The sequence below is a fragment of the Lepidochelys olivacea genome, assembly GCF_965140295.1.
Source record: "Lepidochelys olivacea isolate rLepOli2 genome assembly, chromosome: 3".
Classification (NCBI taxonomy): domain Eukaryota; kingdom Metazoa; phylum Chordata; order Testudines; family Cheloniidae; genus Lepidochelys; species Lepidochelys olivacea.
Genome location: NC_140413.1, coordinates 125,885,087 through 125,912,724, shown reverse-complemented (window position 1 = coordinate 125,912,724; position 27,638 = coordinate 125,885,087). Strand labels below are relative to the sequence as shown.

Here is a 27,638-nt window from a genome sequence, read left to right as displayed (position 1 = left end):
GGTGGGCAGGGGTGTGAGGGTGGGTACAAATTTGTTCTAGGTCAAGGAAGAGTCATAGCACAGGCTGACAGTTTGTCAGTATTGGTCCCACCGACATACACAGCATGGGGTCTTTCTCAGAAGCACAGGGTATTGGCTGATCCTGATCTTGCTCTTCAGTTCCTGCTGTTAAGTTTAAGAATACAGGCTACCTGTGATCACTAACCATGGTTTGATTTGGGATGAGGCTTTGGGCTTTGCATACTGGATGACTGCAGCTGGGCACTCTATTCAGCTTGAATCAAGAGAGAGTTTAGGAGGTGATATAGCCAAGCTTTTCGCAACCACCCTTCAGTGCAAGTGGTTTCCCACTCTAAAACTGGCCTTGATTAAGGGTGTCCTGCTTGGATGTGAATGTCAGAATGAGATGAAGAAGGTACTAGCAGAGGTTCTCTGGTGCACCGTAGAATCCCTGCTTGCACTGCAGCATTCAAGTCACCAACACTAATTGTTCTGTATTTTTGGAACCCACCAGGTTTCAGAGGTCTCGAAGGAAGGATGCCATTTTGCTGATGGACCACTCTACTGGTGGGCCAGGGTGACTTTAGATAGCTTAGTTGTCCCTGGCCATTGATACATTGGCTCCTCATTGTCCTCTCTGTCAGCTTTGTCTGCCTATGTCACCGTGGTATTCAGAAGCCTTGGGAATGATGCAGTAGGCAGGGAGATAACTAGAGAGCTAAGAGTACTGATGGCAGAAATAGAAATCTGTCTGACTGCAGCATACAAGATTTTTGAAATGTTATCCTGTGGCTGTGCAAGAGGCAAAGCTCCCCCCACCCAATTTACACACTAGCTATTTTATAAGAGTGCAGCGGGTTGGTGATCAGTGGTATTTGCAGACAGGGAGTTCAGCTTAACAGGCCAGTGAGTAGTGATGGCTGCTCGCCAGAGAGGGAGACTGATAGTCCAGGCTTGAAAGAGGCAGCAGCCCCCCTCAGTGAGAGCACTGGGCAAACCAGATGTTGGCAATGAAATGGGTGACGAACAGCTAAGGAAAGGTGTGCTCCCACTTCCTGGATGCCTCCAACCTACTGCAGCAGCTGCACTAGGACAAAGTGTACATCTCTGGTAAGAGGGCTGAATGCTTGAGGAAGGATAACCACCACCAGACCTTTGGCTCCTCTTAGATACAAGCTGCCATGCTGAGAGAACTGGATAAGAAGTTGGTAACTTCCAACTGCAATAGGTATCCCTAGAGGAATATCTCTCCACTTGGTCCCAGGGTGCATCAAAGAGAACAGGAGAAGAGTAGGCAAAGGAATAAATACATGCCTGAGAGAGACCTCCCAGGAACTGCCTCTTTGTAGAGTTGCCATTGCATTAAAAATTCCCAGGAAAACCAAGAATTTATAGGCCAACCTTGCACTTACTAATTCTTCATCTGAGGGACACAGTTATAAGGCAATAATGAATCAAGAGAGACTTTTCTTCACTGGGAAGAAAAGATGATCACGCTGTCAGTAGAATGAGCTAGAGAAGGTACATCGATGTGAATTAGAATCAGAGGAGCGAGGTTTGCCACAATTTGAAATGAAGGGATTGTGTGCTGTTCATTATCATAAGCAGGAAAATGGCATCTTGCTATTCGAATAAAAGAGCAGTTTAGCCTTAATAAAAAAAAATAACCCACAACTGATTTGCTGCAAAAACATTGACATTTCTCTACAAAAATACAGAGAACATTTTCCCCAAGACAAGTTTGAGTCCATCACGTTTTTTTGTGACTTTGTGAAAGTCTACTACAGTGAAAGCTGTTAGCCAGCAGCAATGGCAAACTTTGGCCTTTGATTGGATCTGCACATTTCCCTTTCTGCCTCTGTTGGGAGATAGGAATGTTCACAAAGTGAAACTGTGCCATGGCTCATCACCTGAATAAGGACATCTCCCTGAAACAAGTATGATATTGGAGATGAACAGAGCACTAGAAGACTAGACTAGAAGCACTATAGAGCAAATGTTGCAGTGGATGGGGATGGAGCCGATGACTTAACATATCTCTTCTGTCTCTAATGCCTAAGATTTTGTAGTCAGAAGAGATGTCTATATGAACAGTCACAACACCATGAGTAGGGCCCTACCAAATTCACAGTCCATTTCGGTCAATTTAATGGTCATAGGATTTTAAAAATTGTAAATTTCATGATTTCAGCTATTTAAATCTGAAATTTCACAGTATTGTAATTGTAGGGGGTCCTGAGCAAAAAAGGAGGTGTGTGTGTGTGTGTGTGTGTGTGCGCGTGTGTGTGTCGGGGGGGTGCAAAGTTATTGTAGAGGGGATGCGGTACTGCTACCCTCGCTACTCCGCTACTGCTGTGACCGCACTGCCATCAGAGCTGGGTGCCTGGAGAGCAGCAGCTGCTGGCCTTAAATCCCAGCCTTAAATGCAGAGCCGCCACCGGCAGCAGCGCAGAAGTAAGGCTGGCCTGGTATGGTGTTGCCACCCTAACTTCTGCACTGCTGCCTGCAGAGCTGGGCCCTCAGTCAGCAGCCGCCACTCTCCGGCTGCCCAGCTCTGCAGGCAGCAGTGCAGAAGTTAGGGTGGCAACACCATACCAGGCCAGCCTTACTTCTGCGCTGCTGCTGGAGGCGACTCTGCCTTCAGAGCTGGGCTCCCGGCCAGCAGCTGCCGCTCTCCAACCCAGCCAGCTCTGAAGGCAGCGCAGAAGTAAGGGTGGCCTTATGGCAACCCCCCTAAAATAACCTTGTGACCCCCCTGCAAATCCCTTTTGGGTCAGGACCCCCAATTTGAAATCTTTCTCGTGAAATCTGTATAGTATAGGGTAAAAGCGCACACAAGACCAGATTTCATGGGTGGGGAGACCAGATTTCATGGTCCGTGATGCATTTTTCATGGCCGTGAATTTGGTAGAGCCCTAACCATGAGGTTATAAATGTTGCATACCTTGTCCAAGATTTCATAACAGTTTTCTTTAAGGAATGAGATGATGGATTCTAAGGGCAACATTCTCATCTGTTGTAAACAGGCATAGATCCGTGGAAGCCTGTGGCATTATACCGATTAATAACGGCTGAGGAATTGGCCTTAAACGTCTAAGCAATGATACTTAACAATATATTCAGGTCTAATATACTAATTGCTGCCTATAACACTCTTCCTAGGGCTTCTCTTTCTTTTCTCTTGGCTATTATAAACAACACTTACTTTTCATTTCCAATCTGAGCCTTTCTTCTTACTGCTGAGCAGGGTTCTCCAAATGTATTTTTCATCCTGTGAACTGTGTTATGAGTGAGAGAAAATCTTTTCTTGAGTGATCTCCTCCTAATTCTTTAATCTTCCATTGCTTGGTTGCCATATTTAATTTCGTACACCATCAGGACGGGCTCCACAGATCCACAGACGGTTGAAGGACTGCTGTTTGAGAATCACTGGTTTAAAGCATATCCCTGAGTCTGTGCTGTCTGTACCCTCTAGAGCCGAGTGGGGATGATGCATCCGACACACACCTGCATGCAGCTGTTAATTCTGATTTTTACTCCAGGAGCTCCAGAGGATCTGTGATTGTAACCGTCCCCATTTCAAACGGCTGCAGGTCTTTGGGGATGTGTTTGAAGATATTTGCAACAGCTCTTTAATATTTGGTGATATTCTGAAGGAAGTTAAGGTAAGAGATACCAGTCAGGCTTAGCACATTGTGATCTAAAGGTTCTCTATCTCCTGTTTTGTATTATCAGTGTTGTGCCCTATGAACTCTAGGGACTGTTCACAAAATGTCATGGAATCAGCTAACACTACTCTATGGAACCAAGATGTCCATCCCTTCCTAGCTACTGTAAATGAAGTGACATTTTTACTTTCCTTTTATTCCTCCCTGATCTCTTGGCCACACATTAAAATCAGACACACCTGTGAAGCCTTCCTGTGCTCCTGATATGCTCAAAGAATCTCCTAATTTGTATGTAATTGTTATGCCCCCACGAAGGTTGGATGATTCTTTCTTAGTTTGTGCTCTCTCCTGGCTCCTTTGCTCTATTTTGCTAAACATACAAGAGCAGAGAAGTGCTGAGAGAGAGAGCAACTGGAGAAAAAGTCAGTCTGCCTGCCCAGCAATCTGAGGTGACAAAAAGCTTTCTCTGCTTCCCTACCATCTCCAGGTATCGCTGTGCTAATAGCGAGAGGGTCTTCCACAGATCCACGAAGGAGATGGCAGCAGTTCCTGGGCTGTGAACATGCACACAGTGGGAGGTGTGGGGTCTTGCGTAGCCTATAAAGATAATGTTTGCTTATATTGATATAAAAATATGTTGAAATGTAAGTATGCTCAACAAGGTTTGACAATAGCCAAGTGAGGCCTGGTGAAATATAAGGAAAGTTAAGTACAACAATTCAGAAGCAAGCTGGAAACAAGTTAGGGCATAACCCCAGGTCATGTTATCTGGCTATACCGAAAGAAGGACAGGAGACACTTGATATGGTTTTAATCAGGCTGAAACTTTATTATTGGATGTCTGGGACTACCTGGCAGATAAAAGTGTACAGTGCAGGAACCTCCATGATCATTCAGTATCTACCCAGGAGCTTCTGCCAGCGCCCGTCCCACCCTTTTTTCCATCCAGATCCCCCAGCCAACTCATTGCTGGGACCTTACCATTCCCCCACCCCTTGAACAAGGGTGAAGGTGGACGATAAAAAAGAGGGGTCGGCTTCCTGCCATGCCAGTCATAGGAGCCCAGAATCCCCTCCCCCACTTCTGCTGCTTTAACAACCACCTCCTTTTTAAGACCTTTACCAAGCCATTTATCTGATCACTGTATCCCTCCCCTGCACTGGACATCCGCCACAAGGAGGTGCCAGTAATTACCATCCAGTCAGGTTCCCAGACATTCCTTAATGCCCCTGTTATATCAGCCAAAAACGTGTCTGTGCCCAAGTCTGACAGGTAAACCTCATCCTCCTGAAATAACTCTGGTTCCCCATATGCTAGGCCAGAATGCAAAATTACCGACCCTTCTATGGCTCCAAGGAATTTGGCCAACTCCCTGTTCCCATACCTCCTTACCTTGTCCACCTTGGGGGGCTTCACAGCTCCCTGCCAGATTCTGCATTGAAGCAAGTCTAACCACACAATTTTTACTCCTGGAAAAAGTTCCCTTCACACATTCCCAAATTGTTTTCCCCCCTGGTGCACCACAATTATATCTGGTGACCGCTGACAAGCCCTCACAGCTGCGAATTCTCAGGCAACTTGGCCGCTCACCTATGCGCTCAAAAAAACCCCAATACTGTGCCCTTAGAGCCACACCACCATCTGCATGGCTGGTCATCCATTCCTCTGGAATGAAAATACAATAAATTAACACTGACTCACCCCCTGGGGTCTCACATACATCCTGTAGGCTTCTGAATGCCAATGTCCGATTGCCTCGATTGCCTCTGCCCCCATACCTAGCTGTGCTGCTGCTGGTGCCACCCCAATCCTGAACGAGTGGGAATCAAATTCCTGGGCTGGCAGCGCCAGCCTTGTCAGTCCCTGTCTCAACACTGTAACGAACTGGTACGTTGTGAGGGGACTCCCGTCACCATGCATAAAGAGAGGCCCATCCCTCTCCAGTCGTATGCCCTCAAAGCCTCCATGGGGCAGACCTCAGGCTCACCACCTGAATAACAGATTCACCCCAGCCTCCCCGATAAGTCATTGACCTTCAGAAATGTATCATCACTTCTTGCCCCTGCCAGTATACATTACACAGTTCCAAAACCCTTCCCACGCCCACTTTTGCGGCAGCTTCTGAGCCCCTCTTTTATTTCCTGCCTGTAAAACTCTATTCCCCCTCCCCCGGCAAGCCAGACAATACCCTCCCCCGCAAGGGTGACCATATTTCCCAAAGGGAAAATGGGACATCGTGTGGGGCTAGTCTGAGCCACCCCGTCCCCCGCAGGGCTGGCCTGAGTCTCTCACCCGAGCCCTGCCTCCCCCTGCATGGGCTACCACTGCTGCTCCCCCACCCCGCACATTCCTCCGCACACCGCTTTTTTGACAAAAGTGGGCATTTGTCCCTGTCATAAATATAAAGGGAAGGGTAAACCCCTTTGAAATCCCTCCTGGCCAGGGGAAAGCTCCTCTCACCTGTAAAGGGTTAAGAAGCTAAAGGTAACCTCGCTGGCACCTGACCAAAATGACCAATGAGGAGACAAGATACTTTCAAAAGCTGGGAGGAGGGAGAGAAACAAAGGGTCTGTGTGTCTGTCTATATGCTGGTTTCTGCAGGGGATAGACCAGGAATGGAGTCTTAGAACTTTTAGTAAGTAATCTAGCTAGGTATACGTTAGATTATGATTTCTTTAAATGGCTGAGAAAAGAATTGTGCTGAATAGAATAACTATTTCTGTCTGTGTATCTTTTTTGTAACTTAAGGTTTTGCCTAGAGGGGTTCTCTATGTTTTTGAATCTAATTACCCTGTAAGATATCTACCATCCTGATTTTACAGGGGGGATTTCTTTATTTCTATTTACTTCTATTTTTATTAAACAATTTACTTCATTGTTCTCAAATCCAAGGGTTTGGGTCTGTGGTCACCTATGCAAATTGGTGAGGCTTTTTATCCAACATTTCCCAGGAAAGGGGGGGTGCAAGTGTTGGGAGGATTGTTCAGGTTCTTAAGATCCAAGGGTCTGGGTCTGTAGTCACCTAGGCAAATTGGTGAGGCTTTTTACCAAACCTTGTCCAGGAAGTGGGGTGCAAGGTTTTGGGAAGTATTTTGGGGGGAAAGACGCATCCAAACAGCTCTTCCCCAGTAACCAGTATTAGTTTGGTGGTGGTAGTGGCCAATTCAAGGACAACAGGTGGAATATTTTGTACCTTGGGGAAGTTTTGACCTAAGCTGGTAAAGATAAGCTTAGGAGGTTTTTCATGCAGGTCCCCACATCTGTACCCTAGAGTTCAGAGTGGGGGAGGAACCTTGACAGTCCCGTTTGCTCTTGCCAACTGATCAAGTTGGCAAGAGCAAATGGGACAAAAGCCCACTTTTGCCAAAAAAAAGTTAGGACAGTGAGGACAGGGCTTAAAAAAGGTACTGTCCCAGCTAAAATGGTCACCTTACCTCCCCACTTAAGCTGCAGGGCGGTCATTGTAAACATGGTTTGATCTTAACCAGTTTTTACAAGTGTTTTAAATAAATGGTTAATGTTTTGGAAAATGTTCTCTATATTAATAGTTAGTGGTATGGTATTTACACAAATGCTAATTAAAATAATATTTAATGTTAAATAGCCAATGAAAAAGTAAAAAATATATTTAATCATGGTAGCGGAAATATAGGAATGGTAAAAAGTAAATTTAATTTTAATTATTTAAGGGGTGTTATAATTGATTATAAAAAGGGTAGCCTGCTACTTTTAGCTTAGGTATGCCCATCCATCATCAAGGAACTGATAGAAAAAGGATTATACACATTTTCTTCATTTAGGGACTAATCACCTTTAAAAATGCCTCATTCCACCTTAAAATATAAGTATAAATGCAGTGTATGGTTATATTGTAATGCCTGTTTTCTTAAGTATTTTATATTAAATAAAGTTTTTAATTTTATCACTTAATGTGCTATTCACAAATCTCCACTAAATTCAATTATCTATAACTACCCTGCAGGCTCAAGCCTTAAAAAATTCAGTTTGGTTTTTATCCCTCATTTTTAAACTGCGAATTGGAAATATATAAATCAAAGGTTACACTTGAAGGTTTATAGCAATTAACTAGGTCTCTTAACATAACTTGGCAAAATCTTCAACCGTAATAGGCATAGAGCACATGCCATTAAAAGGTACTAAATCCGGAGTTTCACAAGGTCTTTAACTGTGACTTTATGAATGCCACAGACTCTATGTTTTCTTATATTTTCAATACTTGCCTTTCATCTTCATTTCGGCTGCTGTTCTCCAGTTTCTAAGGCTTTGTCTACACTATACACCTTATAGTGACATGGCCGTTCAGCTACAGCCATGCCGCTAGAAGGTGCACAGTGTAGCCCCTCTTTGCCGACAAAACTCTTCCACCCCCAATAAGCGGCAGTAGCTTTGTTAGAAGAAAAGGAGTATTTGTGGCACCTTAGAGACTAACCAATTTATTTGAGCATAAGCTTTCGTGAGCTACAGCTCACTTCATCGGATGCACACCGTGGAAACTGCAGAAGATCTTTTTATATACACACAAAGCATGAAAAAATACCTCCCCCCACCCCACTCTCCTGCTGGTAATAGCTTATCTAAAGTGACCACTCTCCTTACAGTGTGTATGATAATGAAGGTGGGCCATTTCCAGCACAAATCCAGGGTTTAACAAGAACATCTGGGGGGGGGGTAGGAAAAAACAAGGGGAAATAGGTTACCTTGCATAATGACTTAGCCACTCCCAGTCTCTATTCAAGCCTAAGTTAATTGTATCCAATTTGCAAATGAATTCCAATTCAACAGTTTCTCGCTGGAATCTGGATTTGAAGTTTTTTTGTTGTAATATCACAACTTTCATGTCTGTGATCGTGTGACCAGAGAGATTGAAGTGTTCTCCGACTGGTTTCTGAATGTTATAATTCTTGACATCTGATTTGTGTCCATTTATTCTTTTACGTAGAGACTGTCCAGTTTGACCAATGTACATGGCAGAGGGGCATTGCTGGCACATGATGGCATATATCACATTGGTGGATATGCAGGTGAACGAGCCTCTGATAGTGTGGCTGATGTTATTAGGCCCTGTGATGGTGTCCCCTGAATAGATATGTGGGCACAGTTGGCAACGGGCTTTGTTGCAAGGATAGGTTCCTGGGTTAGTGGTTCTGTTGTGTGGTATGTGGTTGTTGGTGAGTATTTGCTTCAGGTTGGGGGCCTGTCTGTAGGCAAGGACTGGCCTGTCTCCCAAGGTTTGTAAGAGTGTTGGGTCATCCTTCAGAATAGGCTGTAGATCCTTGATAATCCGTTGGAGGGTTTTAGTTGGGGGCTGAAGGTGACGGCTAGTGGCATTCTGTTATTTTCTTTGTTAGGCCTGTCCTGTAGTAGGTGACTTCTGGGAACTCTTCTGGCTTTATCAATCTGTTTCTTCACTTCCGCAGGTGGGTATTGTTGTTGTAAGAATGCTTGATAGAGCTCTTGTAGGTGTTTGTCTCTGTCTGAGGGGTTGGAGCAAATGCGGTTGTATTGCAGAGCTTGGCTGTAGACGATGGATCGTGTGGTGTGGTCAGGGTGAAAGCTGGAGGCATGTAGGTAGGAATAGCGGTCAGTAGGTTTCCGGTATAGGGTGGTGTTTATGTGACCATCATTTATTAGCACTGTAGTGTCACAAATCAGATGTCAAGAATTATAACATTCATAAACCAGTCGGAGAACACTTCAATCTCTCTGGTCACGTGATCACAGACATGAAAGTTGTGATATCACAACAAAAAAACTTCAAATCCAGACTCCAGCGAGAAACTGTTGAATTGGAATTCATTTGCAAATTGGATACAATTAACTTAGGCTTGAATAGAGACTGGGAGTGGCTAAGTCATTATGCAAGGTAACCTATTTCCCCTTGTTTTTTCCTACCCCCTCCTCCCCCAGACGTTCTTGTTAAACCCTGGATTTGTGCTGGAAATGGCCCACCTTGATTATCATACACATTGTAAGGAGAGTGGTCACTTTAGATAAGCTATTACCAGCAGGAGAGTGGGTTTGTGTGTGTGTGGGGGGGAGAGGGGTGAGAAAACCTGGATTTGTGCTGGAAATGGCCCAACTTGATTATCATACACATTGTAAGGAGAGTGATCACTTTAGATAAGCTATTAGCAGCAGGAGAGTGGGGTGGGAGGAGGTATATTTTCATGCTTTGTGTGTATATAAAAAGATCTTCTACACTTTCCACAGTATGCATCCGATGAAGTGAGCTGTAGCTCACGAAAGCTTATGCTCAAATAAATTGGTTAGTCTCTAAGGTGCCACAAGTACTCCTTTTCTTTTTGCGAATACAGACTAACATGGCTGTTACTCTGAAACCTGTCAGTAGCTTTGTTGGCAGGAGAGTGCTCAGCCAACAAAGCGCTGTTCACACCGGCACTTTTCATCGGCAAAACTTTTGTCATTCGGGGTTAACCTTTCAGTGTCTTAATTTCCCTCTCTCTGTAAAATTAGGATGGTAATACTTCCCCATGTAAAGCTCTCAGAGATCTACATATGAAAAATGCTGATTCCTGTATTATTACCTAGCTGCAATAGTCAGTGTTTGTTATCCCCCCTCTGTTTTTGAACTGTCGTCATGTTGAAAGTTAACATTTAAAACTCTCTGGACATCAAATCTATTTGTCCCTCCGGCTGTACCCTTGTGAGAGTGACTCTAATATGGAACAGAACCTAAAAACTCTGTACGAAAATTGAGTTTCACTCTTTCTGTTCTGTACATAGTCGAGTTATGCCATTGGCATTAGACAGTGCCAGGTTGACACACGGTCTGATATTTGAGAGGGAGAGAAATGGCAACATTTCACACTTGTTAAGAAAGTGAACACACCCCAGTGCCTTCCAATAGTTGGCAATGGGTAATGGCAAAAGGCAGGAAACAGAGTACTATCTTGGATTAATGGCAGTGAGAAGAGAAGGAGCGGCGGGTTGGAGAAAAAAGACAGTCTATGTTAAAGGAAGCTTCAGGGGGTGGCAAGAATGCACTACGAATCGGTATATTTACTAACAAATGACATGATCCAACTCTTTCAAATGACTTCAGTGAGATCAAGACCACACTCATTCCTAGCCCTATCAGAAAAGGTTCTTGTAGAGCACGTACAGTACGTGGTTGCTGGTGTTGAAGTGAATCCAGTTTGTATAATCTCTGAACATTGTTGATAATTGTTCTGTAATGTTCCTTGTTCCTCTTTGTTTGTTTAGAATGAATATGAGCTCTACATGGTGATACTTCTGGATTCTCTGCCTACAACACAATACAAGGTAATAGTCGTTTGCCAATGGCAGCTCAGAAGGAGGTCACAAGGTCAATGTTACTTGCATTCAAAGCTTAGAAATCAGTGGGTGGAGCCACATGGATGAGTTAAAACTTCCTTTGGACACATGCAAACGGATACATGCACACATGAGCGCACACACACACAAGCTACATGAAACTGAACAGCCCTTGATTGTTTTGTCCTGTGATTTAGACACTTTTGGGACCGCTGAAAGTGATGTGCACTTATCTTTGATACAAAGATCTAAAGCCTGCCTGTTATTTCATTGCTTATGAGGACTTCTGCAGGAGCACCAACAGCAAAAGGCTAAGGAGGCTGCAGATCTCAGGCATAAAAACAGAGTTGGCAGAAGCAGCATGAATTGAATATGTTGAAGCACCCAACCATGACGTCTGTCTATATGTATTGTTGGGGGCTTTGACTTCATTGATGAATACTGCATCTGCACACTGTTCACTCTGTATTAAGATATGTTCCATTTTCTTCTGTGGTCAGAAGGGGGAATTTAAGTAGAACGAATGGCTCGGGGATTCGTAATTTAAATTCAGTATTATTTATCTCTGAGTCACTGGTTGAAGCAAGCACAGAATGATAGTGACTTTTAGTCCCTACCACTGACATCTGTTTTGTTGGTCTCTGTCGAGTGAGCTAGTGGTTTCACTCCAATTCCTAGTGGACTTATATCTGCGTCACAAAATACCACCCTCACAAATGGAAAAGAAAGCATTCTGAATAAGTGCCAAGCTGCAATGTCCAGCTATGTGTAGACATGTTACATAAATATATGTTCACACAGCCAGATGTTTAAAGCTAAGAGAGTGGGGAGGGTTCCTCCGAGAAATGTTCTGCACAGTGATTTTGTGCGGAGCACAAAATCTGAATTTTAAACTTTGGTATTTGTACTGAAAATTACACAGAGCTGTGTAAACATTTCAAGCCAGAAACTCCTGTCTAAGGCAATTTTGTGGTGTATTGTTCCCTTAAAGCAGGAGGAGAATTCCTCCTGTGCAGAGGAACTCACCATTGGAATGAAGCTGGTAAAGTTAGCTTCCTGTGCATTCTACATCAGCTGCCTTCCCCCGCTCCCCCTTAGCATAATGGGAAGAAAAAGGAACGTTGGGAGTGTTCTGGGGTGCAATACAGGCAGGACAGGGAGGGGGGGTGCCGTGATTCACCTGATTCTCCACCAGCATGTAGTCATTTGGGCCAGGGACTGGGTAGCTTTGAATCAGGTAGCAGAAACTGGCTCTCTAAGGGTAGGGATCCATAGTAGCTGGGAACATGCTTTCCAGAGTGGGTAGACAGACCCATACTAGCTCCACTTGAGCTAGCCCACTAAACATAGTTGTGTGGCCATAGTGGCAGTGTGGCCTTGCTGACCCTGCAGACCCAGGGAGTCAGGTAATCTGGTGTGTTTGTTCTCAGGAGGGCTTGCCCGAACCGCCACACATGCTGTGGTGGCCACACTGCTATTTTTAGGACTCTCACTCAAGGAGAACTAGGGCACATCTGTCAACCCGCACTGGGAAGCACGCTCCCTGTCGCTGTGTTGACACACCTTATTCTCTTTTGTAATTGTTTTATTTTCTCTGATTGATAGTGTTTTCTGCTGTTGTTATATATTGCTGTCAGGAAGCTTGTAACACAAGGATACTGTGTGACATTTTATACTTTTGTTTTGCTTTTACTGTGAAATATAAAAGTAATTGTTTCGGTCAATGGTCTCCTGCCAACCACAAGTACAGGCTTTTGTTGTAGGCTCAAGGTGAAAATCCTGGCCCTATGGGAGTTTACCATTTACTTCAATGGGGTGAGGATTTCACCCTAGGTACCACCTCCCTTTCTTAATGGCACTCTGTGCTGTGGCCCTGGTGCTGCTGTGTTACTATGATGATCTGTTGAAATCACAGTAATGATGAACCTGAAACTGCTGACAGTAGTGGAAGTATGCTTTCTCTAGCATAACTAGCCCATTACACAGGAGAGAAGCAACGAAAGTGATTATCCCACAAGCAGCAAAGCCTTCAGATGGATAGGAATGGAGAGATAATTGGCTGGGGAAGACACACAGCATTGTCAGTCTTCTTTCTGTTGGTAACCACCTTTACTCTACCTTTCCAATATCTCGGTGGAATTAGAATGAATTGTCCATTTATAGAGATGGTTGTAAAACATGCGGTAGTTTTTCTGGTTCATCAGTGGAAGTGTTAGCATTAGCACTTATCCTCATTCAGAAGTTTCCCTCAGAATTGATTTTTCACCTCAAAAAAAAAAATTGTGATCGGCCCAATGGAGAAAAATTGTACAAGTTCTTGCATATTTCTTCCATATGCCCCTTATAAATGTGCACGTTCTCATATTTCACTCCTGTTTATTTAATCTCACAGACCCTGATGGCTCAGGTAAAAGGTATGGAGAAAAGAACTCTGAAGACGCGAGAAATAGAAGAGCTCAGGCGAGAAGTACAGACCCTTGTGAAAAAAGCCAAAAGTGTCTGGGAGAGAAATGAAGAGTAAGTGCCGTAAGTGTAAGGCACGTACAAACCATATGTGTTATCCCATTCTAGTGCCTAGTACTCATAGAGGATGAGAGTCTATTACTACTGCAAAAGAAATGGAGTTATTCCTCGCTCAAGTTGTTGAGTCCATACTGGACTGTTGAAATCTTGCTGGTGACCCATTTACATGAATTGGAGACAATTCAATCACATGCTCCTGCCTCCAACACCCCTTCCATCAAAGTCAAGAACTAGCGAGTCACAATCTAACCTAGTTGACTTTTGCTCCCTTTCATCTTTTTTCCTTATTCTCATTTGCATGAGCTACCTAGATTAGATGACTGAATAGGTCTGTTTAATTTATTTTGTAGTTATTTTTATTTGATCAAAATTGTGTACATAACAGCATTAACACTGCGCTTTCCAAGTTTATTTTGTATAATTCCATGATCATTAAGATATTGAAGTGTGACAGAGCCTTGTTTACACCAAACGAAACTGTAGCAAAAACATGTTGCTAATAAACAGTGCCCAAACAATTAAACATGTAGATGTCTACAGAGACAGATTGTGCGACAGATTGGTATGGGAGAAGGGTTTTATTGATATCAGTTTGGGATGGCTCATAAGAACAGTCATACTGGTTCAGACCAATGGTCCGTCTAGCCTAGTATCCTGTCTCCTGACAGTGGCCAATTCCAGGTGCTCCAGAGGGAATGAACAGAAGAGGTAATCATCAAGTGATCTGTCCCCTGTCACCCATTCCCAGCTTCTGGCAAACAGTGGCTAGGGACACTTCAGAGAATGGTTTTGTGTGTTGTTTTTGGAGTGTGTTGTAAAACCTTTATAACATCTCACAACTTCATGCATTCTGTATATGCACCATATCATACAAATGTTTAGATTTTAAGAAAAATGCATTTTTACTATTTTCTGTATTCTTCTAGTAGCAAATCCAGCTGCCTTTCTTACCATGAATCCAACTGTGTTGGGCTCAGAGGGTAGAAGTCCATTATCACAAGATCTTCCAGGTCTAGAGGGGAGTCTGTGTTACAAGAGAAATGGGATTTCCCTGTCCCAATGGTATCTTCATTTCTGCCACTAGTAATCTGAATTTAAAGCTGTAACATTTTTAAGTAGACCAAAGGTGTTACTGGTGTAGGTCTGAATTTTGCTTGGGCTCATGTAATTGTTGGTGGAGGAGGGGCAGAAGAAGGAAATGTTTCTTGGTTGATATCTTTTTAAAATGGCATTTGTTTGAAGCTGCTTGCAATTTTAAAACAAGTCCAGGGGAGATGGATTAATCAGCAGAGAGCAGGTGAGGGGGGCCAAGTATGTGATCAGCTGATCATTACATGGGTCTGCAGTGGATTACACGGACAGCACTCCACATGTGTTTCTGGGTTATGTGTGTACCCTACCCTGTGTTTAAATGATGTGTAGTTGTTTCAGTAGTTCCATTTAGCAAACAAGCTGTTTTCTCTCTGTTGCCATTTTAATATTACTTCCTTCAGGAAACAAGGGCTTAGTATGATGATGCCTCGAGTCTGCAAGTTTCTCAGAGCAGGGATCATGGACCAAATTCTTCTCTGATTTACATCACTCGAATCCAGAGTAACTCCAGTCAGTTCACTGAATTAACCATTACTCTGCATTTACACAAGTATACCTGAGCTCAGAATTTGGCCTATGGATGTCCGTGGGAATCCTCACATGTATCAGAGCTGCAGGATTACCTGAATTGCCTTGGCTCATGTCTAATCTGCAGCGTGATACTCAAAACATGGCAGTGATCACATTAACACAGTGTTCTCTTTTGTTCCACGCTAGACTCAGAAATGAATTAGAAATTCAATTGTGGGTGAGCCAGTCTCCTGAGAGTAAAATTGGTAAGTAACAACACAGTGTGGATTTACAGAATTGATGTTTTGCAAGAAACAAATACACACACGCATGCACGCGCATATATTGTGACTCAGGGTATCAAAACACACTAAAGCTAAACAGCTTCTCACGAAAAGCAAAGAAATAGATCTCAGTGGTGCTGAGCATCTTGTGGGATAATGCAACATAACATTTTCCTTGCTTTTCATTCTTGGCCTGATCTAAATCCCACTGAAATCAACAGGAGAATTTGCATTTATTAAAGAACACGGGGCATGTGTCACACCAAATAAGACCCGTGGTCCATCTAGTTAAGTATCTTATAGCCAGCAGGAGATGCCTCAGACGTGAGATAATCTGATACTTCATGAAGGTCTTGTCCTGATCTCTAATAGTCAGAGGGCAGGTTAAGTTGTGCAGCATGAGCTTTCGTAGTCCTTTCATAAACTCTTTTAAGCATCAGCGACTATAACTCTGGATAATCTTGTTATTTATATAAATGTTTGATCCCTCTTTGACACTTGCTAAATTCTCAGCCTCAACAACATCCTGTGGCAATGAGTTCCACAGTCTAATTCTGTGCTGCATGAATAATTCTCTCCTTTGATCAGTTTTGAATTTGCCTTCAATGAGCATTGGATCAGGGTCTTTCAGCTGATTCAATAAAGAAAAGAGTATGTGAATCTGGAAGCTCATGAAAGGGCAAAAAGGAAAGAGACTTCATTTTCTGATGAACTGGGCCATTTCTGAAGTTCTGTAAAATGTCATCAGGGTAGAATACAGTATGCCAAGTCAGACTGCATAGTACATCTATATTTCATGCATTTGTTAAACTTCTGTACTTATGGCAGATGCAAAACATGGCTTCTTTACATAGCATGTGACCATATAAAATGGTAAGCTTCTACACTGTAAATAGAGAGAATAAATAAATAGCCACATGAGTTGTTAAGGTGAGATGCTTTCTGGCTGTCTCTGATAGCTGCTCCACACATATGTTAAATACAAAATGGCAGCTTCTGAAATGGAGGACGTAACTCTGTTTTGGCCCATACTCTCCCTGTCAATTAAATACAGCATCATACCCAAGGCTGCATGTGATCTGTTATTAGTGCCTTATTTTAGGTGCTACTATCAGTATCTTACTTATTATTATGAACGCATGTTGCATATGAAAAGTGCCGTATAATCAAACCAACTTCTGCTCTTCCATCACTCAGGAAATGTGCTGGCCCAAATTCCTCCCTGATGTAACTCCATGCACTTTAGTGGACTTAGCTGGGGTTGCATTTGCTTTGCTATGTCTGATTCTACAACTTGGCACAGGCTTTGAATTCCAAAGGTTTACAGCTGTCCCTCTCAGAAATGATAATTGGCTCTAGATCTCTGACAGAACTAATGAATTTGAAGTTTCTAGGCCAAGACATTTCTTAGAGATGGCTGTGCATGAAACAAGTTAGAAGACTTAAGAACTATGTGAAAATGCTTCCTTTTTTAAAGTCTTGCATCTCAGAAGTGCTGGTCCAATTCATTCCAAGCTCCCCTCCCTAACATTTTCAATATATTAGACAACTGTATGGGGAAAGCTTCAGATAAAAAGGAATTACAAAGAACAAAATTAGAAGGGGCTGAATACTATGCTTAAAAATCCAATATGAGATTGAGGCCCAAATGTGCTAGTCACTATACAAACACATAGTAAGAGACAGTCCTTGTTCTGTACACTTATAGTCGAGACAAGACAGAAAAGGAAATACTACTATTATTCCCATTTTATAGATGGAGAACTGAAGCAGAGAGATTAAGATATTTGGCAAAGGTCACACACGAAGTCTGTGGCATAAGCAAGAACTGAATTCAGGTCTCCTGAGCGTAGAACCTTAACCACAATGATAATCTTTAGCAGTTTGTGCCTTCAAAACCTTTACAAACATTACAAATTACCGCATTGTTTTTAGCAAATCCCTCCTTAAAACTCACCTCTGCTGTGAGGCCTACCTACAATAGACGGGGGGTATGCAGTGACTGCTGTTTATTATACCAAGTATGATCACTGGAAGGACAAAGGCAGAAATGTGATGCTGCCTGTTTCCTGGCGGGGGATGTGTGGAAGAAGATGATGCTCACTGCATGGAACAGGAAATGAAGGCTTTGTGTACACTGGACTGTTGTCAGTAAAGGTTTGTCGTTCAGGGGTGTGAAAAAACCACACACATCTCCCCCCGAATGACAAAAGTTTTACTGATGAAAAGCGCCGGTGTGAACAGCGCTTTGTCGGCGGGTGAGCTCTCCTGCGACAAAGAGCGGCTACACTGCGCACCTGTTGCGGCACGGCTCTGTCGCGAAAAGGTGCGTGGTGTAGACATAGCCTAAGTTAGAAACATAGGTAGCTGCAAGGGATGGCAAACAAGTGTGCAGTTGGGGAGGGTCATCTGAATAGAGAAGGATCTTTGGTTTGAAAAAAACATTAGAGCATCACCATAACAAAACACTGTATAATTTATGAACGGTTATTTCTAAATATTTTAGCAGATACTTAGCAGAGATACTTTACTCACTAACTGGGCAGATTTTTCATTCTTTTTTTAAAACACTCAATCAACTTTATTATCTACTAGGAATGAACCAGACACTATCATACTCACTGTGCTGCCGGACAAGATGTAATTCCCAGGTACCATGCGTGCCTGCAAGCTGATTCATCATCTGGCAATTTCTGAGAAAAGAGCATGCAATCTAATGTCTCACTGGTCTCTCTGTAGACATTTTGCCATTTTCACTGGGTCCTCAAACTGAGATTGCAACGGTTTAGCACAGAATAGCCAAATAATTCTCTGGCAACACTATCTTATTAACCATGCCTGCCTTTTTATAGTTCCAGAGACCTCCAGGGACCATACTATGAAACTGCCTGAAGAGAAACCTCTCACCCTTGCTGAACAGATTGAATCTATGAGGTGCCAAGTTCTCGCTAAGTGGGAGGAAATGCAAGCGCTAGAGAAAGAGATTCGAGAAACCATGACTTATGCTGGGATGGCAAATACTATAGAGAAGATGGTTAAAGACATAGAGGCATGACATAATTATTTCTAAACAGTTCCTATCAAGTTTATTGGTGCCTAGCTAGCTACTTTGGTGATGGGCTCTTTAGAATGAGACAGACAGTGACTCAGTTGCCTGTATTTTCTCCTCTGAGAACATACATCTCTACTCCTTGTACTTATATGGCCGCAACCCACCATGGTGTTTAGGCTTTGATCCTGCAATGTGATGCATATGGGTGGACCCCCGCGTTAAAGTAAATGGAGCTCTGGAGACACAGGGGTCTGTCTGCATGCACCACATTGCAGGATTGAGGCTTTAGAGCCATATGTATTGTAAAGTACATACGTTAAAATATATAAGTGATACAGGTGGAGGGTCTGATTTTTTTTTTAAACTGATGTTCTCTCCTTTTGCTCCTGCACTTGATGTGTGGTAATAACTGTGTGCACTGGTAAGGTCATAACAGGTGGGATTTTCAAAAGCACTTGGTTGGCCTAACTCTTCTCCTATTGAAGACAATGGTAAACTCCCATTGGCTTAAAGGGAGCATGGCTGGACCAGCACTGAGCACTTTTAAAAAATCCTACCCGTAGACATCTAAATATATGAATGTGCCTGCAAATCAATTTCTTGGATGTCTAAATGAACTTAGCTGTGAGCACCACATTTCAGGCACAGAAAGGAAGGCCTGGATGATTCCAGACTGAAAATATAAGGCCTATAATATACTGTCAATATATAATAAAATCCTTATTTAATAAAACCAAGCAGAGGAATAAAACTACAAATATATGTTAATAATATTTGTTACAAAAATTATCATCTGTTTGTATTCCAGTAGCATTCAGAGGTCCCAGTCAGGATTGGAGCCTCACTGTGCTGAGGATAAGAGACAGTCCCTGCTCTGGAGTGTACAGTCTAAGGCTCTGATCTCGCAGAGACTTTAAGGGCCTAACTTTAGCTCTGTGAGTGGTCCCATTGAAGTCTTGGGATCACTGACAGTATGACAAGTCAAATGTGTGTAAGTGCCTGCAGGATTGGTGCCAAACACATTAAAAACAGCATTCTCTTTCCTTTGGAAATTATGCCACTAGAAATACCACAAGCTCTCAACAGAGCCATGCTTTCCCTGTCCCTGATCAGGTGGATAGGAATCCCAGGTGTGTTCAGTGAAATAATTTCCTGAAATTAAATAAAAGCTGAATATTCCCTGCTCATGCAGAAAGTGAAATGTGGCACAGTTATTGATGGGTAGACATGATTTAAATACACATCTAACATTCAAATGTTTCCCCAAGCCTTTTGTCCTCTGAGGCTGAATTTAGCCTTCCTTCAGGACATCAGATCCATTCAGTTAGTTGTACTGGTAGTAAAACAGAGCAGTCATGCAATTGTGTAGCATCCAGGAAAAAATATGAAAACAAACACACAGACCAAAATTCATGCACACTCCACACTTCTTGTCTTTTCCAGATCAAGTGCACAGACCATCATGGTGTTTGCTGGGTTTCACTTGGGTGCCTTTAAACTGACAGAATACATTCCAATTCTTTGTCTTGTCTGCCAATTTTTTCAATCTTGTCTTCTTATCAAACCGTACAAGACAGAAAACTAGTTCACTTAAAAAAAAAAAAAAAACCTGTCACCCACAAATGACAAACATTCATTTGGAGAGAAAGTCTGGACTCAGATGAATTTATATAGTGTTAATGTATTAGATCAGAGAATAACAACAATAAGCCACCACAGTTTTCCATGTTTGTACTGGCAAAGAAAGGGTATAAGCCCAAGATATTTTCTGAAAATTTTCTTTTGCAAACTGATCAACAATGTGTGAGTTATGCCCCTCACAGCTAAATAAACAATTAATTTCTGGGCGAAATGTGAAGCACCTTAAGGGAATAAATCCTTTCTCTGCTCCAGAGATACCGATTAAGGGGACACGAGTAACCAGAAGTTCCTTATATGGGTTTAACTTTCTGTTCATGTTATTTTTATTTGTTTAATTTAAACTACAATTTGAGGACTTCAATAAAACAGATATAGGTGTGAGGTTTTTTTTTTTGTAGGAGTGGTGGGTGAAATTCTGTGGCTGGCGTTGTGCAGGAGGTCAGACTAGATGATCATAATGGTCCCTTCTGACCTAAATATCTATGAATCTATGAATTTTTTTACTAACTTTACCTGAGCTGGAATGAGGAAGAGCAGCCAGCAGAGGGCACTGTTGCACAGCGTTCTCAGCCTGAGAGATGCAGCTGCTGCCTGAGGCAGACCGGCTGGATGCTTCATGTGTAGCCACTCCAGGTGTCACAGCACATTATGACTAAAAAATTGCTGACTTTCTAATTTTTACCATATAATTATAAAATAAATACTTTGGAATAAAAATATTGTACTTACATTTCAGTGTACAGAGTATAGAGCAGTCTAAACAAGTGATTGTCTTTACCCTATTTTAGTTTGTACTGACTTTGTTAGTGCTTTTTATGTAGCCTGTTGTAAAACTAGGCAAATGTCGAGATGAGCTGATGTCCCCCCTGGAAGACCTCTGCATATTCCCAGGAGTACATGTACCCCTGGTTGAGAACCACTGCTCTACAAAGTCTGAGACATTAGTTCCCCAAGCAAATGGGTGGTTAGTTAATCTGGGTCTGAATGTATAAGGTGTATATGATTTCAAATTATTATTCATAATAATAAAGCTATAATCTAAACCTTGCACCCACTGGATATTTAGATAAAGGGCAAGTATGCTATCATTTAAGAAGAGCAAGCTAATTGAACCAGCCCATCTTTGTAGTTCTCCTAACACTATGATGTCATAATGCCAAGATGGCAGGAACCTGTACTGTGCACATGTATGAAATTTTAAAAATAGGTCAGTTCAATGACTTGCGTTTTTGGAAATGTTGCGCTCCAGTTTAGCAAAGCTGTGTTATTGCTTTTACAGGCCGAAGCTGTCAAACTCAGCTCAGACAACAGCTTCCTTCAGAAACAAATCAAAGTAAGTTTCTTCTTTAGAACTGTGATATGGTCCAAAGCCCCATTATTAAACCTGTTTGCTCCAGTTGCCTTCACTAGGTCTAATCCAGAGCCCACTGAAGTCATTGGAAAGACTCCCATTTACTATTGTGGGCTCTGCGTGAGGCACAAGGTGAACCACCTGCTAGAGAGTAGAAAGGTGTTGGTTGTCCCTTTACTCTATTTTTCACCGTTTAGGAGAGCTATTAGGGTACTTTGATCAGAAGCAAATTTCTCCTGATCACCATTTGCATTATTTTTTACAAGAACTTGTCAAAGCTTCATAATTCATAACTCAATCAATGATGCTAAAGCGGCTAGTATAATTAGGGAACTAGCATGAAGGACGGGTTCCTATGCTAGGTGGATTTAACATACCCACAAAATGCATAACTCACAAAAGAGTATGGTTGCCAACTTTCTAATCGCACAAAACCAAACACCCTAGCCCTGCCCCTTCCCCAAGGCCCCACCCCTCCCGCTCACTACATTCCCCTTCCCTCAGTGGCTCGCTCTTCCCTACCCTCACTCACTTTCACTGGGCTGGGGCGTGGGAAAGAGGGAGGGCTCTAACTGGGGGTGCAGACTCTGGAGTAGGGCCAGAAATGAGGGGTTCAAGGTGCAGGAGGGGGCTCCGGGATGGGGCAGGGAGTTGGGGTTTAGGAGGGGGTGAGGACTCTGGATGGGGGTGCAGGCTCTGGGATGGGGCTGGGGATGAGGGGGTTAGGGTGCAGGAGGGGGCTCTGGGTTTGGTGGGGGTGAGGGATTTGGAATGTGGGAGGGGGCTGCGGGTTGAGGCAGGGGGTTGGGGTGCAGGAGGGGTTATGGACTCTGAGTTCGGGGTGCAGGCTCTAGGGTGGGGCCGGGATGACGGGTTTCAGGTGCTGGAGGGGGCTCAGGGTTGGGGCGCAGGCTTACTTCGGGCGGCTCCCAGTTAGTGGCGCAGCGGGTCTAAGGCAGCGTCCCTGCCTGTCCTGGCTCCATGCTGTGCCCGGGAAGCAGCCAGCAGATCTGGTTCCTAGGCAGGGGGGCCAGGAGGCTCCGTGTGCTGCTCTCGCCCACAGGCACTGCCCCCCCAGCTCCCATTGGTCCCGGTTCCTGGCCAATGGGAGTGCAGAGCCAGTGCTCGAGGCGGGGGCAGTGCAGGGAGCCCTGTGGCCCCCACACCTAGGAGCCGGACCTGCTGGCTGCTTCTGGGGGGTAACGCGGGGCCAGGACAGGTAGGGACTAGCCTGCCTTAGCCCTGCAGCTTTTAACGGCCTGGTCAGCGGTGCTGTAATCTAACCTAGTTGTCTTAATCTCTGCAATTGTTTCCTGTCAGTCTTTGTGAGAGCCTGTGAGAATCAACAGGAAGTGTAGCACTACATAATGTCCAAAGATGCCTGGCAACTTTAAACTTCCTGCTGAAGTTTAACCTTTTATAGCACAGGAACCATCGTATCCCTTTCCCATAAATTAAGGTTAAGAAGTTAAAAAAGACTTCAGCACCACCAATTACTTATCACAGATACTGCATCACAAACCATTTTTTTCTTAACCACTGAAAAATATTTCTCTGCATTTATACATAGATGAGTTTTTTGTTGTTGGTGTTTTTTTAGGAAGTTCAATACAACATCACAGGCATCTTAAATAAACAGAAGGTCACCCAGGAAATTCAGCGGTGAGTTTTAAATGTTAGTACGTATTTGAGATGTACTATATTGTTTTAGGTCTATATTATAAATGTTACATGTTACAGAATGATGATTGAAACCCCGTCATAAAAACGTCCCAGAATAGAGTAAGAAAGATCAGTTATTTATAGCTGCTAGGTTTAAGTATTACTTAGTACAACATACACAGTAGCACTTTAGGGATTAAGATAGGGACTCAGTTTAAATAAGGCCCTGTAGTCTAGAATAAGGTAAGAAAAAAATAATGTGAATCTGAGTGCTTCTGCATGATGTTTGATTGACACCCCCACTTGCTGCACTTGTCTATTCAACTATTGAGCAGATATATTTTAGAGGCTGTTTAAGCTTCCCCACACGGCCCTGCTGATATGCTTCTGACTTGCCCCAGAGAAGTGACCTCTGGGCATGAGATAGTAGTACAGTCTCCATGCCCATCCAGTCCTTGGCCTCTGTTCTGAGGCTGCGGTCCAGTGCTAGGTGTGGTAGTGTTTTTTATTATGTGGACTCATGTCCATAGGAACTGAACTGAGACCTTATTTCACACACAGCTTCTTTATTGTCTGTGGCTCTCTGGGTTAAGTAGTGCTGTTTGCATTCAAGGTATTTCAGAGTGCTTTGCAAAGGAATGAGTTAGAAAGTTTTAATCACTACCAATGTTCACTCTAATTTTTGACAGGCCGTGTGCGCAAAAAATTTCTTCTGTGCAAATTATTGTGCTTCTGTGCAAATTTTTGTGCGTGTGGTGTTTTGCCGTGTGTGCGGGGTTTAGGATCTGTGCACGCGTGCTCAGCTTAGAGGGAACAGTGGTCACTGCAGAGCGGGGCTGGATCTGAATTGGTTGCCAGGGGCAGAAGACTGTACATTCCATTACCACTCCCCTCAGGCATCCTCCCCACCTTCCTACATGACATCTTGTTAGTATCAAGATGGGCTGAAAGAAAAAAGAGACAGCACGCAGCTAAGTCTGCATTATAAAGACTACACTTTTGACATCTATGCTTATTTCAGAGGTAAGTAAGGAAAGTATTTATTATTATGGTTTCAATTAGGTGCAAAGATTTAGCCCAAGACTTCATTTATTAGGTCTACAGATGATGTTTTCAGCTAACCACATACTGCTCTCTCTGTTAATTGTCTATATTCAAATTAGTGTAGTATAACATCAGGTTTGGGTATGTATTATAGGTCTGCAATATAGTTTTATGAAAACCTAACTTGCAAACTTCTGTAGCAGAAAGAGGTTAACAGTAGACTGAAAGTTACATAAAAAGTTTTAAGAGTCCATTTCAGTGATAATTTTTGGGCCAGATTTTTTTTCACATACCAGTTAGACACATGTGATATACTGGTATGGGGTCTGATCCAGTGCACACTGAAAGAAAAGCTTCTCATTGACTTAATGATCTGAGACATTAAATGCCTATCTCCTTATAGTATCTGTCCCCATAGTATTTTAATGCTATGCTATTTAACCATAGCTACAGACGTTATTCCCTGAGCCCAGATGGGAGGTGTGTATGTTTTTGGTGGTGAAAGTCTCACATTCAGTACCCACAGACAACAATGGTGTCTGTAGATACAGGGCCATGGTCTGCAAAATTCCCAAATGTACACATGCAGTTACGTGACTAATGGTACAAATCTGAATCTATATGTGTAGACTAGGATTAAAATGGCATAATAATGCAATTAGTGGAACACTGTTTCCTTCTCTTCTTACCTGCCAAGGGCTGAGTTTAAATGGAGTCTGTGCTTTATTTGCTGCCATTGACAGAATCACTAACTTTTAAATCAACAATTGGAATGTAGAAAAGTCACATCACTCTTTGAGGTATTTTAATGGAGTCTTGTGGCAAATAGAGAACTGTGATCTCAAATCTTGACATGTAAAAAGCTTTTCAGTTCAGTGTTAAACTTAAGAGAAGATTTCAGAATCTGCTTCATGCTCTTTTACTTAGTTGTAGATTGTCAGTCCGTGGTATCACAGTGGTTTTTATTTTTGGAGGTCCAGTGCCACATTGCAAAATGGCTCACAATTCATAGGGGAGACACAGAGCTGCTATGTAATTATCTAAGAATACTGATCTGTAGTAATGCTATAAATACTTATGTGACCAGGTCAGCAAAATGAAGTTGCTGTGTTTTGGGTTATTAGACTTTCCTGTCTGAATGTATTAAACTAGCTTGATAGGAGACTGTTGGAAAAACAGGCAGAAAAGCAACACAATGGATCTGGATAAGCAATCTCCCAACAAATAATTACCTCAGACAACAACCTACTTTCAAGCCCAGATCTGCAAGACTGCTTTGCCAGAGCTGGGAACTAACAGATCAAAAGGCTATAAGAAGTTACAAAGGCCTAAATCCACAAAGGGAATTAGTTGTTGCCCAGTGGAATTAACAAACACAATTTAGGCATTCAGACTCCCTATACAATACATGGGGAGAAAGTCGGTGCCTAAGAATGGGATTCATAGAAGAGAGCATGTGAGTGGGGAAGCTAAGTGAGGTGGCCAATAGAAAATGCAAAGGAGAGAGGTGGGGCCTGAACTCGGCTCTTGCCCTAATGCTGGGCTAGGAGGAGGTGCCTATTTCTGCTTGGGATTCACACCTGTGCACCCTCTCCTGGAATTAGGCACCTAAACCAGCTCAGTACTTTCTCATGGGAAAAAGTGTGTGTGTGTGTGTGGGGGTGGTTATGGGAGAAAAAGAGCTCCCATGTTATTACAGCCAAGAGCCTGGTTGTTAGGGCACTCATGGGGCGGGGGGGGGGGGGGGGGTGGAATAGGAGACCTGTTTTCAAATCCCTGCTGTGCCTGATCTGGAGCTCAGAATTGGGTCTCCCATATGCCAGGTGAGTGCTCTGACTAACAGGCTATAGAGTCAATCTCTGACCCACTGATTGATACAAAGTGGGAACATCTGGAGAAGTCAGAGGTGTGGGTTAGCCTAGGGACTGTGACAACTCAGATCTGGTTAGAGGGAGGGGCAGAATTACAGGGCTGCATGTGATTTTAGTTTCTGATAGTCCTTTGGTTCTGTGAGGTAAAACAACATTTTAGATTAGAACTGCATGTCCCAGAGAGCAGGAGTGGAACCTCCCAACCCAAAGTCAATGGCATATGACAAAGAAAACTTGGAAGAAAATGGAATGTCACTGCATCTGAAAGAATAATGAGAACTATTTTGTAAAAAATAAAAATTCAGTAGCATTGTTTTAAAATCATTCAAATGCAGCGCTTGCTTAGCCAAGAGGTTATTAGAAATAAAATATCAAGGAAATTAGTAGTAGATATACTTGAATACAAAGTTAATTAGTTTCATTTCTATGATGTTAATTATTAAAAGTAATTAGCCCTGAGGTACTTAAGAAAGGGCCCTCACTAAATGTTTTTTAATGTAACATAAAGACTTAAGTTTTGCTTCCAGCAGAGCTCAAGTATAAACCCTTTAAAAATGTACAGTGCCTCAGGATATTTGCATAATAAGGCATATTATAAATGAGATACCTCCAAATTCTGCCCTCCTAGTATTATGATTCTCAATTCTGGAGCTGACATTACTCTTCCTATCCAGGATAGATCAGGAAAACTAAAACATTAGCAATAGCATGAGATTTCTGAATCAAAGCCTGTCTGGAGGCACAATTGAAGGAGAACACCTAATTGTCTGATGTCAGAACTTTATCATCCTTTGCCCTTAAAGCACATAACTTTATTAATATGGAATTTAATTACAGGCAAGGCATAGATTAACAATTTAATTATTTAATCTCTACAGCAGCAGCTTCCCCAAGGTGCTGTGGGATTGTTCAGTGAATTAGGGGTGAAACATGCAGCCTGTGATGAGAGCTGAGAAAATCTTTTGCAGACATTTATTCAGCTTTCTGGAAGATGGCTGTGATTTCCTCAGATTTATTTTCCATTTGACAAATGGCTTTACAGTATCTTTCCTCGGTTGATTAGTTGCAAATATTCTAAACTCAAATTCTGTTGTTTAGTTGTAATTGGACAGATTAAGTCACATTGTATTGTTTGTTTCCCTGGCTGGATGAGTGTGCATGGATTTGCAGCACAAGGAGTAAAAATTCCCTTCAGAATTAGCTTTCTGAAATTATTTATGCTAGTAAACTGGATTTCTCTAAAGTTAGATGAAGTTTTTCAGATGAAACTTTCTTTTGCCAAAAAAATGCAGATTCAGGAAGATTGAAACATTTTGCAAATTTGTGTCAAATTCACTGAATTGTTTGGGGGCAATTAACCCCCCCCCCAACAAACTAGCAAAAAAATCAAAACCTTTTTATTTTTCAATTCAAAATGACATTTTGTTTTTAATTGTACTTCACTTTTATTTAAAAATGGTAAAGAACCCCCTTAAAAATTCAATGCCCTCCCACCTCCCCCTTGTGTCACTTGACCTGAAACAATCTATCTGACTTTCTTTCTTAAACACTTTTTCAGTTGGGACACCAACCTGAAAAACCAGTTATTCTTACAGTTCTAGATCCCTCAAATATTTGCAGAAA

At 42.6% G+C, this 27,638-nt stretch overlaps 1 protein-coding gene across 1 annotated transcript in view; it reads left to right on the top strand.

Moving 5' to 3' along the window:
• The window catches only part of PDE10A (phosphodiesterase 10A), a 337,153-nt gene that overhangs the window by 297,979 nt on the left and 11,536 nt on the right, over window positions 1-27,638 (top strand). The window contains exons 23-29 of the mRNA XM_084623497.1: window positions 3,543-3,665; window positions 10,914-10,973; window positions 13,378-13,502; window positions 15,318-15,376; window positions 18,247-18,443; window positions 21,367-21,420; window positions 23,039-23,100. Of these exons, the coding sequence (XP_084479623.1) occupies window positions 3,543-3,665; window positions 10,914-10,973; window positions 13,378-13,502; window positions 15,318-15,376; window positions 18,247-18,443; window positions 21,367-21,420; window positions 23,039-23,100 (680 nt within the window). The remainder of the gene's footprint in view (window positions 1-3,542; window positions 3,666-10,913; window positions 10,974-13,377; window positions 13,503-15,317; window positions 15,377-18,246; window positions 18,444-21,366; window positions 21,421-23,038; window positions 23,101-27,638) is intronic.